Source organism: Coniosporium apollinis, assembly GCF_000281105.1.
Source record: "Coniosporium apollinis CBS 100218 chromosome Unknown supercont1.22, whole genome shotgun sequence".
NCBI classification, from domain to species: domain Eukaryota; kingdom Fungi; phylum Ascomycota; class Dothideomycetes; genus Coniosporium; species Coniosporium apollinis.
In genome coordinates, this window is record NW_006913284.1 from 12,101 (window position 1) to 31,021 (window position 18,921).

Here is an 18,921-nt window from a genome sequence, read left to right on the forward strand (position 1 = left end):
GCAGTGTGGTTCAGGTAAGCGGCAAGACCATGGTCAATGATGAAATCGTGTCCGCGGCGCAGCAAGTCGACACTGTTGGAGATAGATGGAGACAACGTACAGTCAATCGTATGATGTGCAGAAACCGTGGTAGGATCAAACCGCAGAACCCACTGGTCGCAAACGATGATTCTGGGTTCGAAAGGAGGGGAAGGTCGATGATCTGAGGATGCCATCCAGACAAGCAGCACAGAACACTTTGTCCGCAACCGACGCTATGGAACCATGCGATGAGCTGGAGGAGAAACAAGTACAAGCCATCAGGATATTGTCTCCATTCACAGGTTGTTTGAGCAAATTCTCAATTGATCGCGACGCATCAGCGCACGTAGCCGCTCAGCTGACATGTTGTAAGATTATGTAGGTAGATGATTCAAGATGCGACCTCGACGGAGTGAATTCAGTAGCCATCACCCGGCAAGACTGCAGCGGCCCGCATCGATCAAATGGCCCTTGTCGAGCGTTGGCCCCAGTGCTTGCCCGGATCCAAGGTTCGCGAGGTCCTGCATGATAAGTTTTGAGGGGTGGTGCGCTAATGGTTGAGAGTTTTCGTTTACCCGCTCCTAGTGCCCCTAGAGGCAGCTTCCAGCACGAGCATCGTTTTGACATGGCTCCGGTTGCTTGCGCGGGCAAGGCCGCCGTGGGTCCTGATCTGCGCTCCATGGAACAGAGCCAGGATGTGGGCCCGGGTTGATTGGCACGCACTAACGGTTGACTCGCTGGAGACGACCACGAATGGTCTGGGCGTGTCCCAATCCTGCTGTGGCCGAGCTTATGCGGCGTCTTTCAGAGGGCAGCCCCGGTGGTCAGCCGTAGGCCGACTTACGGTGGCTGAATTCACCAGCATAAAAGAAGCGGGTCCCATGCTGACACTCACGCACGAATCCAACAATGTACCGCCAAGCCTTCGCAGTAGCGACAGTGCGGCGGTCCTGGGAGGTCCACATTGCAGCAGCCCTGCCGTGCCGCCAAGCTTAAAAATGGCCCTAAGATCCGTGAGCCCGGGATCGCGGCTCTAGGGTACCAGATGCTGGCACAAGCTCCGTCATCGTAATTGTCGGAGAGGGAAGAAAACAGATTACTGTCATTGAGTGCGGCATGGCCGTACATCGCTCTGCTGCAATTTGACTCTTACCAAGTGTGCCGCAACGCAGGACTCATCTAGCCACGTTGACAGGTAGGGTTGTATCTTCCTCAAGGCTGATGCTCATGGTCATGGGTTGCCCTAGACTGACAGCGAGCGTTATGCCGGCCTCGGATATGTCAAGCTCGTTGACAGTGGCGAAATCCCCGCCAACGCTGCCTAGATGTCGTATGGATTTTTCCGTCCAGGCCCTTGTTAAGAGGTGTTGCACAGAAGACATGGCTCGCATTTCGTGGCCTGTGCATGCAGTGCGAGACTACATAATTACACACACAGTAGGGATTGTTCGAGTCTACCCGGCCTAGCCATGCAGTAGTCAGCGTGGACAACCAAGTGCGAGTAGGGATACTTAAGTTGCACAGGCTAGTGGAGGTACGGTAAGTGGCTTGGAAAGTTTACTCCTCTTTCGCGGATTATCAACCCAGACTGTCCCGCGCGATGACTGCGGCAAAGCAGGTGTTTTGCCAGAACATGCAGACTCTGGCCGGTCTTTCCTCAATATTCCAAAAGCGGAACGCCTTTGGAATCCTTCGTAGACCATGTCCTTTCACACTCGCAGGCGGCACGAGCTGTTGTATCTGGTAACCGCGCAGGGGCTGCCGTTCCCGGTCAGATACCCCTTCTTTCGTATTTGACAGCCGCTTGACACCGGGCCCGGCCTCGCCCCATACCTACTCGTACATAGATGCAACGCCGGGCGATGGCGATGGGGGGCCAGGATGGGTGGGTGGTTGGACGTCGCGAGTGATTCGCGCAGGGATTCGCCTTCCTAGCGCGCTGTATGGCGCACTTCAAAATCATCTGCCGCTCTTCGCTCCATCCCAGATCGCCAGCTGCCATTGCCGGCAAACCGCCTCACAGCGGAGGGGGCCCAGACGTGCGGCGCTGCGATCGCGATCGCTTGCGAGCGCTGAAGATATCGTGGTGGTCTAAACCGATCTGTCGTCTTAAGGGCCTACGCACGAGGGATCTGAACCACTTACCGATCTCGAGACGTTCGGCCCCGCTACTAAGAACCTGGAAGCGGCACCCACGGCCCTCTGCGGCAGATGGACTCCGGCAGGCGTCCCGAATTACCCATCTACCCAGGACGGAGCCAGTGTCGGAAAGCCACAGAGACTAGGGGAGCGGGAGGACAGGGGCCTCCGCATTCGTCTCCCTGGTCGCAGAAGTTTGATAAGTTGTCCGAGCAACTCCACCAGATGGTTAATCAATCCTCGGCAAACGCCGACAAAGGGGCGTCGCTCCGCCTTCCCGCATGCGTGAGGCGGGAGACGAAACATTAATGGGACGAAATATGAGAGCCTCCGTACCCCTAGCGCACTTGCGGCGCGTGCGCCAGGCCTAACCCCAGGTCCGAGCTCATCAGCACGGCAGAGGACGCGGTATGCATGACAGCAATGCTCCGAAGTGTCATCTGTCAGGCCCAATGAAGCATTTAGGGGCTTGCAGCACAATGTGCCTAAGAGCGTGACCGGCCTTCGCTTGACGCATTCCGGTACTTAGCTCCTGCCCGGAGCACTATTAGTAGCAACAGCTTGCGTGATTGACAGTCTTGTTTTCCAGGATGGTCGTTGTCAAGCTGTCAGTTTACTGTAGTTTAGGCGATCTAGTCCCATCGTATGCTGGGCTGTCCCTGCTGCATGCTCCACTGCTTGCCGAAAAGCAATATTACTTACAAACATCAGTCCTGTGCCTTTGCCGCTTCCGCTCAGCGCGGCGAATCAGGGCTTGTTTGCGACGCTTCCAAGTTGACGCGGTCTTTGTGAAGGCGCAGTTGATGCGCGTTGAGCGCCGAGATGGAGCTGCTGTACTGCCCAGGTGCATGTACAAGTTGATGAACACCATGCGCACACACGGTGAGTTCAAGCCATTGTAACAAGAAATGATCTTGAGCAGAGATTGCATGGCTTTGATTGGTGACTGCTGCCACAGTACTCTGCATCGCAGTGGCATCAACTGGGAGGCTCATTCATCCACTTTCAGCTTACGGGCCCTATCATGCCTGGAGCGACAAGCTTCCAGGATTAGGGAGCTGCCCATGGACTTGAATCGGCAATAATGACGGTAGCTATGCTCCTCTTTCTGAGTTCCTCGCATGGTTGAGAGCGGCCCTGCTGAAAGGTCCCACGTTGAACAAGCCGCAACATCCGCTGTTTCTGTTGAAGCTGCCGCCTGAGGATCCATCAGCTGTCTGCCGACATTCCGACTGCAGGACAGACCGATCGGGGCCATGTTCAAACCCACCAGAGACGGATGGATGTGGTCCAGTTCCTCTTGCATCCGCGATTTGAGCCAAAACGTCGAATGTGCTACAGCATTCTAACGGCAGCACGAGCACAGCAAATTTGTGGGAACTGGTGGGCCTGTGAAGCGTTACTCTACAAGGCGACGAAGCGTTACTCCGCACGGCGCTCTCAACAGCACTAGATTCGCTGCACTCAGCTCATCAGTCACCGCTCTTCAACGTACGATATCACTGCTACTGCTTCCCCTTAGCCTTCCGGCCAGTGATCGGTGTACAAGGAACACATAATCGTGCTCGTGTCTCCTCGAAGGCGTAGCAAAGCTATAAAAGGGACGACGAATACCCCTCACGATGCAAAGCACAGCAGATGACGGACGGCCCAGCAACCGGGTACGGGGACTAGACTGCGGCTTCCCGCCTTGTGGAATTGGATCCCGGCCCGGCCGCCGGATAAGGAAGATGAAAGGCCATAGCTCTGAAGCAACGACACGCCCTATTGCTCGGCCATCGTCTGCATAGCGCAAAAGCAGAGGAAGGGGCGCCTCTCTGGTACGCTGTAATTTTTCAATCAAAGAACGAGATCTGATGTTTTTAGCAGTGGTCGCCCAGCTCCCACCGAACCAAAGGGGCAACTTATGGAGTACCAAGCCGCAATCCAACGGTCGGGACGTCGGTACTGCGACGCGCAGAATCTGGAGATTGCTCCTCCCGCCGATCCTTCAGTGACAGCACGGGCATCTGCCGGTCCATCCGCCTTCCATCACATCGCGTGCTCGCAGGACCGGGGAGATGGTCTTAGGAGATCAAAGAGACGCGATTCGCCAGCCGTCCTGGACAGGGCTTGGAGAGCAAGCCACCAGGGTCACATCTGATTGACCCGAAAGCATCGTCGTTTCACAACGAAGACGCATCCATTGTCGGCCTAATCAACTGGGCTTGGCTCTTTAATGCTTCAAACGATGGATCTCTTCTTCACAGAGCGCCAGTAACACGCCACGTGACCGATCGCGGTGGGGTGTTTCTCCTCGAACGCCATGCACCCTGCAGCATCCGTATCAAAATGTTGTTATCGGCGAAGCCTGATCCACGGCCACCGTTTCCCTTGTTTTTGCCTGTTGAATTACTGCTGTCGTCAAAGATTCTCCATTCTGAACCGTCCAACCGTACTGTAGGTCATTTGGGGTCAAATCATTGGTTCTGAATCACCGGCACCAAAACGAGCTTCACGAGCGTGGGTTTCTGGAGTGATGGCCTCCCTGTCACGCTCTACGTGCCAATAAAAGGAACTTTCAATACGAGTCCGTAGCGGCCACGCTGTTACCGGCCGCTCGTCGTCATCATCTCAAAGGCATCCAAGTCCGAGCCTACCGGCCTTCATCAACATTCAATTTTTTGGAGTGCTGTCACGAGATGAGGATGGTGTTAATCATCACGCTTTTACAGCGATCTATTGGTCACTCGAGGATAAAACGCGCAATATCGTGCAATTAGCCAAAGCGGTACCCTACACCGTCTACAGCGAGTCTACCTCTGCCATAGCAACGCGTACAGCACATGACAGCCCACCCCACCTGGTATACGAATTAGCAGCAGCGTAATCGTCCGCTTCCTATGGGTGACGCGATCGAATGCGCATGACGACATGCTTTTCTGGAAGCTCCAGCAATTACCAGCAGCCTATTGAGGAACCTTTCCACTCGGGTGGAGATTACGCACCTCCTGCAGAAACGATTGTTGCAGCATTACGACCGAAAGGAGGTTTCGTGTCGACGTCTGTGAGGTTGTGTGAACCAAGGTTAGGGGCGCCCCGCTCCGCACGGCTTCGTTACCCACAAATATTTTTGGAGGGACGTTGCCTGCCATTGTGGTGCCTCCTGACTCTGGCCGTGGTTGCGAGCTTCTAGTAGAGTCTAGTGGATCACCGGTTGTGTGTCAACGAGTCTGGCAGCCCCGCCCGTGGAAGGACGACCCGATCATGGCATTTCCTAAGCCCCTGCAAACCGCTGACGGTTTCAAGCAGAGTCAGCACATCACACACATAGGTCTGTTGGATCTATCAATCAGGCACGTCATCCTCAGTGTGATGAGCAAATTATCGATCCCCGTCTATCTTGCCGTATTTCCGAGTCTTAGCTCGTAACATACTGCTGGGCGAAGTGGCATCACCCGGGTAATATGTCCGTCTCCGTTTGATCCCGCTGAACCAGTTGCAGCTATGGTGTTTTCGCTGACCGTTTCCTGCTTTGTGATGCTACTGATTGTTGGAAGCTTCTTGAAACCCCTGTCTTCCGCTGCTATTTAGACTTAGATATTCGCAACCACCTCCATTTTGTTCCAGCATGGGCTCTGCCACCTTCAAACGCCTGTTACAGCTATTTGCCCAAGTCCCTAATACTAGAGTTGTAGGATTCTTTAGGCCGGCCATACACAAGTGTACCATCAACTCTCGTAGAGTGCATCAAACGATTCAAATCGGCCTTTCGAGTGAATTAATGATCAATGCTTTATATTTCGAAGTGACGACGATCGTAGTCTCTTCTTTTCATGTCATGTTGATCCATAAGTGGCGGAACTGGAAGGATGGTCGGTGTATTCGGTTGATAAGAATTGGCCTTTGGTCGAGTGCTCAAGAGTGAAGACGGTCCTGCTGAGATGTCCTAGCCAACCAAGTGTCATCACAATTTCCCGCCGTCTGACTGAACACCTCTAAGACAAATCTGAAAGCCTTTACTATGGCTATAGTTTATGCTGATCCCAAGGATGAGCATCCTTGAGAAATGGAAATGCCTTGCAGTCTCTATCCACCGGAGCAGTTCTACTACATTCGCAGCAGGTCTCCATGCACAAATGCTAGAAAGTTTCTATTCAAGTCATAAGGCCCATCGGTAGATCGGAAGATGACTGACTGTCTCTAAGCGTCTTACTGGGAAGCCTGTAGGCTTGTGGTCCAGCCGGAACAGGTTGGTATTAAGCAGCACTTCGGCATCCTTTTTGTACTCAGATATCTAGCTGAGCGTCCGAAATTTCGGAAGAAAAGTGTTAAAAGCCAGCTTCGCTTGCTCCTTATGCCTCACCAGCAGACGGCCTTCATACCTGTTGCTAACTGTTATGCCCCACCATCTTCGGGTTGGCGGCATGTTATGCCGGGGTACAGGAGACAGTTCGACGTTCTTTCCCTAGCGAGCGAGCGTACGAGCACAGTCACCCAGAAATTGATAACAGGTGATACTAAATCCGCTGCGCCATCACTTGACAGCCGGGCGAAATACAATATGCGGCAGAAAGGTTCATCTCACAGTCCGAATCCGCGAGCATGCTAGCCTTTTCTTAGTCCTAGTGATCAATCAACGGTACTGAGGGGTACCAGCCGCTCCGCAGCATGAGATAGATAACTTCGCGGTCTGCAACGAATGCCTAGCAACCGGAGTATGTTTCTGTGTGCTTTGCCCTACGCTGATGGTTTGGCTGACTGCAATCATAATAACTACAGACTGCCAGGAGCTGATCAGGAGTTTGACAGCTGAGGGAAGGAGCATGGAAGCGCTAAAGAGAGAGACCTGCAGGACACCCCGGGAAAGCGCATCAAGTCACCGAAGCAGCTTTATTCAGTACTAACAAGTATCGAGCAGAACCGTGTGGCAGCGTAGCTTGCCTCCGAGGATTGTTGACAAAGGCCATTGCTGCACGAGGTGTTATTTCGAGCAGCTCCAAGACGTGTGGGAGACACCGAGCGTTCATCTCAGTCCGACGCGCAACAGACTACGTTTTTTTTTTTTTTTGACAAAACTGTGCCTCAAGACAACAGGTGGGTCTCCAAGATTTCCTCTTAGAAATATAGGACTAGATATATTGACAATAATGTTGAAACGAGGTCGGTCCCCACGTTGATGAGGCTGATGGTTCTAGCATGAAGTGGGTTGATGACAGCATCCTTGGTACCTATGTACCTACCAAGAAGGCTTTGCTGCATGGATCCAACGACGCGACCGCCGCATCTAAGTTTTCTCCGGATAACAGGTTGAGCACGAGCGTCAAGAACGTCTGTCAGTCACCATACATTCAACTCGAGGGGGATATCCAGGAGCTTTCGCCGAAGCCTTTATGATCTTCATTGATGGGTTCGATTCTAGAAAGGATTAGGACTTCGGTAGGCTGTATCGGAATGAAGGTATCTATTACGCTTCGAAGGCGTCCATTAAGTGGACAAGTAAGGGCTGTAAGACGGATTCTTTAGCCCAAGGCGGGTTGGATCAGCGTAGAACACGCCATATCTGTAGAAAGGCCTGAAACGCTCGTGTAACGGTCTAGGTATCTTGTGTTAATCTCCGGCTAGCCTCGATCTTTCGTCCGCTTCGCAAGGGCATCCTTCAGGTGATATAGCAGCAGGATACCTTAATCTCAGCTGCTAAGACTGCCGGCGAACAACTCCAGCGGCGGCCGGCAAGTGAACAGAAAAGCGCCATGTCTATTGAAACCACTATTGGGGCATCCATGACCATCTTCTCAGCTTCAACCAGTGGCTGGAGGATTGTTGCCAACTGCATTAAGAGTCACGGCCATTCAACATTGTATTCGTAGCCGTACCTCAGAATGTGTTGAACATTGAGATGGAATCGATGACCGGATCTATTGAACCGGATCTGATTCTTTGAGAGCTTGCAGGTGTTCTTCACCCGAGCTCCGGTTCCAGGATTGTCAGAACTGTCGCATCCTGGAGCCGTCGTGAGCCGCTGTTTGCTAAGTACTCCTGGGCATAGCTGCCCACAGGTCTACAATTCGTTTTGGGCGTCCATATTACTGTCCTAGAGGTTCCGGGGCGTTTAATGGGGCTGTTGAGCGTCTATTGCTGCAACAGGGCTATGATGCGGCGACTTGCAAGGTGGTTGTACCTTCTTGGATCCGGATATTACCACGTCCCTCGGATGCGGGAGGGCAGTATTCACGTCTACGGCATACGCGGATCGAACTTGATGAGGAAGGCGGACAATACTAAGTTGCCAATGGAGCTTGTTCTTGCTGAAGAAAAACGAAATAGAACAGAAACAGAAAATGCACAGCTGATTGATGCGAGGGTTAAAACCTGGGATAAAGCCGTTTTGTCGAAAGTCCTCTCTCCGGCGCAATGATCAGTACCACAGCAGCGACGCCGCGGTGGTGACCTTGGAGATTAGGCAGCGTATGCGGTTGCTCTTGCTTTGGTGGGTAGCAATCAAAATATCCGTTAATGATGGAGACGGAATGGGATAGGCTGCGCACGTACGGCTTCACCATGGAAAGGATGGGTTGGTATCGTGCACTCGTTGTCTGTAAAAACGCAGTTGCATTTTATATAGGGCGAGGCACTGACTTGAAGATCTGGCATAGCCTGAGGGGATGCATTTGTTACTGGGACGGTTGAACTAGCGAGTCTTAGAATACGAACAAGGAGGGGGGAAAATAGCAGGTTCTCCCGGGCAAAGCTTGATGTTGTTCCAGGCAGCCTGAATGCTCGTATCTTTTCATACCATCGTCGTGCGCCTTTGGGCTCATAAAGAAAGGGAAAAGAAAATTTCCCCGATCGGATTATGTATCCTGCGGCCCTGTGCAGCATCTATCCCGCTTCTTCTCGTACGCCCTCATTTGCTTAATGCCACTTACTCTTGAGAACGTCAAACGCCAAGCCATTGAGTTCCCGCATGGTGGCTTCCATCTCCGGCGTCTCTAGCAGGCCCATGTGGTCAGAAATGGTTTGGACTACGATGTCCCGGAGATCTCTGTCCTCGTCTGGGGTAGACGAGTAAATAATGTGGATAGATGGCGGAAAGCCTTCCGTATCCCAGTACTTTGAGGCAGCGTTTTCATACTTCTCGACAGCGAGCGCTCTCAACCCACTGATGTTGTACTTGTCGGCTATGGCGTAGACCTGGGCATGCGTCGAGAGGCTTGCGTCAGGGTCAGCTTTCAGCTGCAAGCGGGATGAAATGTCGGCCTTTTTGCCCTTCTTTCCTTTCTTTCTAGTCGGAATAGCCCAGAAATCATCGACGGCAAGTTCAATGTCTTGTGGAGCGGGTGCAGGTTCCACGAATCCTTCCGGAGCGGCGACAGGTGGAGACTCGGGCGAAGGGGCTCCAAGCCCCCTGGAGACGGCACGGTTTCCCCAACCGAGAACGCTCGAAGCCTCGGGTTCTGGCTCGGGTTCCACGAATGGCGGGTAGTCGAGCTTATAGAAATACTGTATCATACATCGGACAATGTATGGATTATCATGCTCAAGAGTAATTTCGCCGCTCAACGCCTCCTAAGCTACCTCGTTAGCTACAGCTATCAAGTGTTGTGTTATCTGTAAGGCCTCTAACTAACCTTGCCGAATCTACATGCCGCCGCAAACCACTCCGAGCGTGGACATAGGACCGCTTTGTGCACCTTGTGCCTGTCGATGCCTGTGACGATAGTGAGGTCGGAGTAATCGGTAGAGTCGTACAGTCTGGGCAGCAAGCTTTAGCACTACCCGGAGGTAAGAAACTATTAATACGCGATAGCCTACTTCCTTAGAGACTTGACTAGCTCCTCTTGCTGCAGACGCCCCATCTTGACTCGTTTCAACGGATGCGCTACCGGCCAAGGTGAGCTCGGTGGATGTCAACCACGCCTTTGTGTCCCGTCTGACCACCCAAACTCTTTCTCCTCCAACCAGATAGCGAGCGTCTGTCTTGCTGCAGAGATTTCGGTGCCACACAGCGTGTTCAAGTGGACGGGGATTGCAACACGCCCTGCGAGGCTGCGGAAGGCGGAGACCGCGGGAGAAGTCCTTACATCTGTAAACCTGGGGACGCAGCATACGCCTCAACACGTCCTCCGGAATCTGTGCGTTGGCGTCTTTACCAGGGCTGGTCATTGGTTGTCGGCGATGCTCACAGAGCGGTCAGCGGCCCACACATCAACTGAAACGTGATGGACAATGTGGATGCCGCAGCGGCATTCAAACGGACAGTCCCGCAGCGTGAGTGGTCTTACATGCAGGAAGCAGTCTCAGCCTCGTTGCCAACCAGCTAGCCGCAGGAAATGTGCATGTGGTCGAAAGCTGAACCGCAGGGCTGCAGCGGCTGTAGGGTTGAGTTTCTGCTGACCGTCCATTCTGCTGCTACGGCACGCCGTTCCCCAGCTCTTTCATGCACAAGTGGCGCATACGTGGTATTGGATGATATTGGTATCACTAAATACAGATGAACATGAGGTGAGCCGATGCGCTAATGGACATACAGAAGAGCAGAGCCTCAAACACGTGAGACGCGTCGGATGGTCACGTGATGCTGTCTTCCCAGTTCGCCCTGCCGCATGGTCCGGCCCTCCGGTTGATCTTGTCTCACGACCTTCTGTGATATGGAGGTCGTCTGCAGGCGGGCGGTGTTGCAGTAGGAACACGCGTCGTGGCCGCTCTGCAGGAGATACCTCCTTAATCTACCACATGGCGGATCTTGGCCAGTTGCACGAACTTTTTTTTAAACCTGCATCATCGGAGTCCCGACGAATTTTCCCCTGACGGGGCCATTCTGGAATATCTTCGATTGATGGTGAGACTTGGTGCAACATCGGGCACAACAGACAGGTCTTTGCAGCCACCTCCCGCCTAGATCATCATTGTGTTGGCGAAGGAAGTGGTGTATAGTGAGGAAGCGGACTGCTTAGCGTGTGACTATGAGACTCTCAGCATAAAAGTTAAGCGCCTTCTCAGAAACAGTTCCTGTAGAGTACTCCTCTAACGGCGAGCGAAGATCTATAAGTCTCCCTACCGAAAGCAAATCTGGTGTCATTCGCCTCGATTCGCAAAACGAGCGGTCTGCGAAAATCCTGCCTGCACCCTCTTTCATGCCCAGCGCCCAGCCATGCATCTCCCCTTTCGCCCAAACGCCATGCTACCTGTCCAAAAAGACCTGATCCGAAACCGGGATTTCCCAAGCACCAAATCTAACCCCTCATGCGGTAACGGGCATCCCCCAACCCACCCTAAACAGATCCCACGCCACCCCCGGCGTCTCCTTCACAACCGCCTCGACATCTTTCCGCCTCGCGAGCTCGGGATGCGCGCGGAAAGTTTGAACGACAATATCGCGTAGCCCGCGGTCAGAGTCAACCGTCGTCTCGTACACGTCCTGAATCGTTTCGGGGAACTCGGCGGATGACCAATGCTGTTCGACTTGCGTCGAGAATTTACTGCGGGCGAGAGACTTGAGGCCTTTGATGCCGTATCTGATTCGTTGGAAAGACGGTCAGCATTGTGAAACAGAAGATAACGCAAGGCGCGATTCTGGAACCATGGGTCGATGCGGGGGAGGGGTGAGGGGTAGGGATGAGGAGGTGAGGGGTTGATGCAGGGGGTAGGGGCGTGCGTGGGTGCGTGCATCGCTCGGAACGCCACCTTTGGGACATGCAGGGAACAAACTTGGGAGGTTGAGAGGACGCGTAAGTCGAAAGAAAAAAGCCCAACGTACTTTTCCGCGATTGCGTACATTTTGGCGTGGAGGATGAGATGCGGCACCGCTGAGTCTACCTCCTGCTCAGGCATCGCAAGACTGAAGTAGTCGTCTGCCTCCTCTTCCATCTCATGTGGCGTCATAGGGGTCTTCTCGTTTAGAGATAAGGACTCAAACCGGCTGGCAGCCTCGTCTGGTGGTGTCAATGGTATTGCGTGCGACGGAATGGTGGTATTTGCGGCTTGCGCCAACAGCGGGTCCTCAACGAGAGCGAGATTAAGCTTGCGAGGTCTTCTTGGGGAAGGGCTGCGCGCTCCTCGTGCACGCGGAGATGACGGACGAGATTTGACCAGGTAATCGAGGTGGTAGAAATCTGGCTGTGATGTGAGCCAAGGCCTCTGACATGTTGTTGGTAGAGTAAGTCGTACATTTGATCATATGCTCAACAGCGTCTTCCTCGTCTTCGCTCAGGTCAATAATGCCGGTCTCGGCTTCTCGAAAGCGATTGCTACATGCGCCGTCGAAGAAACCGGACCGCGAACAGATGACAGCTCTGTGGACGGCCCATCGCCTCTCTCCACACACAATAGTGAGGTCTGAATATTTTCCAGCTTCGAGCAGCGTCGCCAAAGCGGACATCAGCTCGTTGTGTGGTGCGTCCATGCTGGTGGATCGAATGGTGTTGTGATATTGAATGAAGGTGGACGAGTTAAGCGTGTTGATAGATCAGCTGGAAGTAGGATGATTAGCAACGATTCTACCTCGACAGCGGTGGTATGCCATACTTGAAGGGTGTTTATAAGTAGTAGATCGAACACATGCACACAGCAACAGTCCTGGTGTATTACAGCCGGGTTGTCGATTGCTGGGCAACAGAAGAGGGGTCGAGGAAGAGTGACTGGTTCTGATGGTAAGAGAAGGCGAGGATAAAGCTGAGTACAAGGATGGGAGACCTCTGCCTTTGTACTGGAGTAGGTATGTATACCCCGTGCCATATGACGAGACCGAGAATCACGCGGGAGTATAAGGTCGGCCACCGATTGGCGTGGGGGGGTCGATCATCTCCCAACTCAAACGATCCCTCAGCCTGAGCAAGCGCCTGCGAGTGCCGGTCCACACTTCCAGAGCAGCTCAACATGCATGCCTTACGCAACTTGGCTCAGGGGTTCTTCTGTAAGGCTGCGCAGGGAAGTGCACGACACCCGACCTCAGCCGCTTCCAGAACAGGATGAAACCGCAAAAAACGTGGGCGGCCGGCGCGCATGGCACCTTAGCGAGCAACGCTTGAAGCTCTCGAACATGGCCACTATCGCCACATCGCCGGTGGAGAGCTGAAGGCTAGCTTCATCTGGGGCGCATCCCTGTGGCGGCACCGAGAACCGACTCATTGGCTTCCACGAAGCGTCCACGGGCCCATGCGTGGAACAATTGCAGTGCCCGGGCTCGCGAGCGCCAGCAGATCGGCGCTGCCGAGGAGCGCTGAGAGAGGTCGAGCCCTCAACATTGGCGTTGGACAGACACTGACAGACCCTGACAGACCACTCTGGATGGCTGTCTCAGTGCGAAAGAAAGAAGCTGACGTGTCCCAAGGTAGAGTAGACCGCCGGCAGGACCGCACAAGTCAATCTTAACCTTCCTGCACGCTAGCAAAGCCGCAACGACTCAGAGCCTTTGAGAGTTCCGAGAGCTTGTATATTCAAGAGCGAGGAGTCTAGGTTGGTATCTATAAACAGGAACCTGGGATTGGATTCTCGGGATTCCGTTGTGTCGCTTCCAAGAACAACGGCATTGGAAGTGAATGTCCTCAGAGCAAGTTACCTTTAGGGATCCGAAAGCAGGTGATGGTTAATGCGAATGCCTGAGGCACGTGAACTAGCCCTGAGTGACGTTGCATGGTGTCGCGTTTTCTAACGTAACTTAACCGCGAGCCACGCCTTCATCCAGCCGTCGCTGCCGCCATTGTAGATACCTACACCGACCTGCTCGGCTAGTCACAGTCTCGTCAACTGCGCGGTCCTTTGCTTCGCTTTGACTAATTAAATTAGCACTGGCTCCGTTTTGATTGACCCATGGGCGAATTCAAATTATCTGCCTCGCTAGAGGGTCATGAGGACGACGTAAGCACTTGTCTGCGCGTAGCCTCTCCCTCATCAGGGCCAGCACACTGTCGCGGAGCAGCTCGAAATGACTGTGCGCGAGACACATCCCCGAGCCGTGACTAACTTTGGCTGGCCTTGCTCCTACGACACAGCTAACACGGCTTCTCCCAGGTTCGCGACGTTGCTTTCCCCCATCCCAAGTTCATCCTCTCAGCTTCCAGAGACGCAACCGTCCGGTCATGGAACTTGTTGGCCCCCAAACCGCCAAGCTATGACTGCACCTTGATCTCACACGGCTCTGCCTTCGTCAATTCGCTCACCTACGTTCCGCCTTCACCCGCATACCCCCAAGGCCTGGTCGTATCCGGCGGCAAAGACACCATCATCGAAGTGCGGCAGCCCGGAAAAGCACCGCAGGACAATGCGGACGCGCTACTACTGGGACACTCCTCGAATGTCTGTTCACTGGACGTCAGTGAGGATGGGCGGATTATCGTCAGTGGAAGCTGGGACCAGGAAGCTCGGGTTTGGCAAGTGGGGAACTGGGAAGCAGCGGTAACAGTACTCCAAGGACACGAGGCGAGTGTATGGGCGGTGCTGGCCTACGATAGGGAGACCATCATCACAGGTGAGCTACGCAGATTGGGCAAGAACCGCTAGGGATGGTTCTGTAACTCTTGCCCCACTGTATTACTGACATGGCATCTCATATCAGGCTGCGCCGACAAGCTCATACGCGTGTTTGACCCATCGGGCAAGCTGCTGCGTTCTATTAGAGGGAGTTCGGATGTTGTTCGAGCCTTGTGCAGGCTTCCTCCCAAGCATTCGTCCGGGGGGCAATTCGCATCAGCAGGGAATGACGCGGTAATCCGATGTTGGACGTTGGAAGGAAGACAGACCGCAGAGCTGCATGGCCACGAGAACTACATCTACTCGCTAGCAGTGTCGCCAAGCGGCGAGCTAGTGAGCTCTTCAGAAGATCGGACAGCTCGAATCTGGAAAAACAATCAATGCATACAAACGATTACTCACCCAGCGATATCAGTGTGGTCCGTAGCAGTCTGTCCAGAGAATGGAGACATTGTCACGGGAGCCAGCGACCGGGTTGTACGAGTATTCAGCAGATCAGAGGATCGACAAGCGAATATCGACACAATCAAGGCTTTTGAAGACTCGGTCAAGTCCTCTTCAATACCCCAGCAGCAGGTTGGTAACATCAACAAGGAGCAACTACCCGGCCCGGAGTTCATCCAACAGAAATCAGGGACAAAGGAAGGCCAAGTGCAGATGATCCGAGAAGACAACGGCAACGTTTCTGCGTATCAGTGGTCGACGGCTGCCAATCAGTGGATCAATGTTGGCACCGTCGTTGATGCTGCTGGCAGTAGCGGGCGAAAGATATCGTACAAGGGTCAGGACTACGATTATGTGTTTGATGTTGACATAGAGGACGGCAAGCCGCCGCTCAAGCTCCCGTACAATCTTTCACAGAACCCATACGAGACCGCGAACAAGTTCATCGCTGACAATGAGCTCCCAATCTCTTACCTGGACCAGGTGGCAAATTTCATTGTCACCAACACCCAAGGGGCCTCTCTCGGCCCAGGAGCTGGAAGCCAGACGCAAGCTCCTGGCTCAGACCCGTGGGGCTCAGAGTCGCGTTACAGACCGGGTGAGGTGGACTCGGCAGCGCCTCAAAATATGCCGGCTGAGTCCAGACCAAAACTACTCCCCCAAACTCAATACCTCTCGATAACAACCGCCAACCTAAAAACGATCCAGAAGAAAGTTCAGGAGCTAAATCAGCATCTTATCGATCAAGGATCAAAAGACCTATCACTCAACCCTTCGGATCTCCAGATTTTGTCAGCAATGACCAAGCAGCTGGAACAAGCCTCCGCAAAGCCCGAAGCTACCGCCCCCGCACTGAACGAGGGCATAGATCTCGCGCTCAAGCTCGCGACCGCCTGGCCGCAAGACAAGCGCCTCCCCGGCCTCGACCTCCTCCGCCTCCTCGCAGCCGCATCTCCTAATCTGGCGGCTCACACCAGCTCCTCCGACCAAACCATCGTGGATCAGCTAGCAGTATCCGGCGTCTTCTCGCCAGACGCACCCCCAAATAACACAATGATGGCGATCCGGACCTTTGTGAACCTCTTCAACACCGAAGAAGGCCGCTTCATCGCCGACGGCGAGTTCGACAAGATCCACGAGCTCGTCCAGCCCTTCGTCGGCTCGAGCAATCGCAACCTGGTCGTGGCGATCGCGACGCTGTATATCAACTTCGGCGTCATGCTTGCTGCGCCGGCGCATAATGCGGACCGGGCGCTTACGCTGCTGGATGATTTGACGAAAGTCGTCAACAGCGCCACGGACTCTGAGGCCCTGTATCGGGCGTTGGTTGGGGCGGGCACGCTGCTGTGTTTGGGGGAGGACTTCAGGACTGCGGCGAAGGAGGTGTTTGATTTTGATAGGGCGCTGCAGAGGGCGGAGAACGTGGGGAAGGAGCCGAGGATCAAGAACGTGATCAGGGAGATGAGGGATGAGTTGGCTTGAGTACCGAGGGGAGAGGGCTATAGGTAGCGGGCTGCATTGCACTTGGCGTTTAGATGAGCCACCGGTCAACGTACAGGAGGCACAGGAGAAGAAAGTCGTGAGACATTGCCACACTTCTAGATCCTGAATCAAACAAGTTGATTTGCAGGATCACCGCCCATAAGCTTACGAGAATGCTGTAGCATCATGATTGAGGCATTCGAGTAAGGAGCAGTCCTGTAAAGGAGGCGAATGCTTATGTCATCTTAGTTTACACGTCGCGGCCATCCAATACAGTACCGCATGACAAACGCGGTTAGCCTCGTCCCCACGCGAAGCTTGACCCCATTTCACTGCCGAGCCCTCGAGCTTTCAAGTCCGCAGCTCGAAATCCTCCAATTTCCGTAGCCGCGAACAATTGCCTGCTACTGTCTGTTACAGTGGCGCTGTAAAATCGCAGCAACAATGGCAGACTACATCAAGGGCCTCTTCGGTGGCCCCAAAGCCGCCCAATCGCCAATACCGGCGGCACATGATGCTGGTAAGTCTGCGAAATGCTTCCACCTACCTATCCTCTCCCTCAGCCGTCGACTTTTTGCCTAACACACTGCTTACCCTACCAGACTTCGCCGACTTCGCCGGAGCTCCCGATCCCTCTCCCGCCTCCATATCCCCGGTAACAGCTGCGCACATCAGCCCCACACCGGCCCCCTTCGGAGGCAGACCCGGCGTGCCCTACACGAAATGGTACCGAGTCTGGGAGCGCACCTCCGCCGCCGACTTCATGCAAGAAGCTTTCATCCTGCCCTTCATCATCCTGATCGTGCTAGTCCACCTCTGGGGCACGCGCACGAACCGGCGCAAAGCCAAGGCCTGGATGCGCGCGCACGCGCCGGTGCTGCAGCAAGAGTTCGCAGTCGTCGGCTTCGGCGGCCGCAGGGCACCCGGGGCGGACGACGTGCAGGCGTCTGGTCTCGCGAATGCGCTGACGAGCGATGAGCTGATCATTCCGGAGACCCTGATGAAGGAAAAGGCGGGGAATGAGTTCGTTACGTATGCGACTGGGCGCCAGAACGTCGCGTTTGTGGATGTTAAGCTGAGCCTGCTGAAGCGGTATAACCCGCTTAGCCAGTATAGCGAGATGGTGCTCGGGTTCTTCTTCGATAGCTTGAACGCCCCTGTCGAGCGCATGGAAGCGACAAGCTATTGCTTTGATGGGAAGGAGAGCCAGCTCGTGCCCAGCATGGGCGGCGCAGAGACAAAGTCAGCTCCCAACTCGACATTCGACGGATTCGTGTGGGCCATCGTCCACAAGAACAGCATGAGGCGCCTCAGAGACGATCGCTACGACATCTCCCTCACGAGCACCAAAGACAACCCCAAGCTTCCCGCCTGGGCGACCGTCATGAGCGAGGCAGCCGAGATCACCGACGCGCTGCTCACGCCCGAGCTAATCAGCGCGGTCGAAAAGGCTGGCGAGGCGCTCGAGGCGCTCATCGTGACCGATCAGCCGCTGGAGCAGCCCAAGAAGTACGTCTCCCCCATTACATCCCCATCTCCTACCCCGTACCCGCTAACCCTAATTCATCTTCAGACTCGACGAAACCGTCCCCAAGAAGCGCATAACCCTCTCCCTCCACCTCCCCTCCTCCTCTACCGCCTCTGCCTACGACTCCACCCTCCCGCTCTTCCACTACTTCCTGCGCATGCCGGACCAGCTCGCCGCGCACGCGCACTTCCGGCCTGAAGCGATGCGCAAGGTGCGGGCGACGCGGGAAGAGGAGATCAGGAAGATACGGCGGGTAGATGAGGACGAGAAGGCCGAGGAGAGGAAGCTTAAGAGCGATAAGGAACGCAAGGAGAAGAGGGATCAGCTGCTGAAGGGGATGAGTGCCAAGGAGCAGGAGAAATATCTTGCGAAGGAACGGGCGAAGACGCAGAGGAAGAGTGAGAAGGCGAGGACGATGAAGGGGTAGGGGGGTGGCGGGATGGGGGATCGTGCATAAGGTAGGGGGAGGGTTTCAGGATTGGATGTACAGGCTGTATGGAAAAGATGTGCGGATTGGCAGAGGAATATCTAGCGCATCAAAAATCTTCTGCGCCAGCGGCCATGAGGCTTGCCGCGATGTCTAGACTATCTAAACTTTGATCCATCATATCGCTCGTACATGGTATTCGTCTACGGCTTGGACGCTTGTGATATCTAAATCCGTTCTTCACACCGAGATTACTCAGTGATGTACAAGGGAAGCACGACCTCCTCCTGATGCGTATGTGGTATTGGTTATCGACCCAATCTCGTGTTCTTGATTGACAGACATGAAAAATGTATGCCTACGAGGAAGGAAAATACCGTGTACAGAAAATTGGTAAAGACTCACATGCACCACCTACTCCACGCCATGC

At 54.2% G+C, this 18,921-nt stretch overlaps 4 protein-coding genes across 4 annotated transcripts; 2 read left to right on the top strand and 2 right to left on the bottom strand.

Annotated features, from left to right (window-relative positions):
* Nucleotides 1-9,054: 9,054 nt before the first annotated feature.
* W97_04828 (uncharacterized protein) lies at nucleotides 9,055-9,998 on the bottom strand (the record flags this gene model as incomplete). Its single annotated transcript, XM_007782717.1, has 3 exons — nucleotides 9,055-9,708; nucleotides 9,771-9,894; nucleotides 9,955-9,998. The coding sequence occupies 3 exons, from the start codon at nucleotides 9,996-9,998 to the stop codon at nucleotides 9,055-9,057; spliced, it is 822 nt and encodes a 273-aa protein (XP_007780907.1).
* Nucleotides 9,999-11,383: 1,385 nt separating this feature from the next.
* Nucleotides 11,384-12,544, bottom strand: W97_04829 (uncharacterized protein; the record flags this gene model as incomplete). The annotated part of the gene is made up of 3 exons (XM_007782718.1): nucleotides 11,384-11,657; nucleotides 11,900-12,254; nucleotides 12,310-12,544. The coding sequence occupies 3 exons, from the start codon at nucleotides 12,542-12,544 to the stop codon at nucleotides 11,384-11,386; spliced, it is 864 nt and encodes a 287-aa protein (XP_007780908.1).
* Nucleotides 12,545-13,950: 1,406 nt separating this feature from the next.
* On the top strand, nucleotides 13,951-16,536 carry W97_04830 (uncharacterized protein; the record flags this gene model as incomplete). The annotated part of the gene is made up of 3 exons (XM_007782719.1): nucleotides 13,951-13,998; nucleotides 14,152-14,608; nucleotides 14,696-16,536. 3 exons carry the CDS (start codon nucleotides 13,951-13,953, stop codon nucleotides 16,534-16,536), a joined length of 2,346 nt encoding a protein of 781 aa, XP_007780909.1.
* A 444-nt stretch (nucleotides 16,537-16,980) lies between these two features.
* W97_04831 (uncharacterized protein) lies at nucleotides 16,981-18,491 on the top strand (the record flags this gene model as incomplete). Its single annotated transcript, XM_007782720.1, has 4 exons — nucleotides 16,981-17,056; nucleotides 17,139-17,473; nucleotides 17,531-18,045; nucleotides 18,110-18,491. 4 exons carry the CDS (start codon nucleotides 16,981-16,983, stop codon nucleotides 18,489-18,491), a joined length of 1,308 nt encoding a protein of 435 aa, XP_007780910.1.
* Between the last annotated feature and the right edge of the window lie 430 nt (nucleotides 18,492-18,921).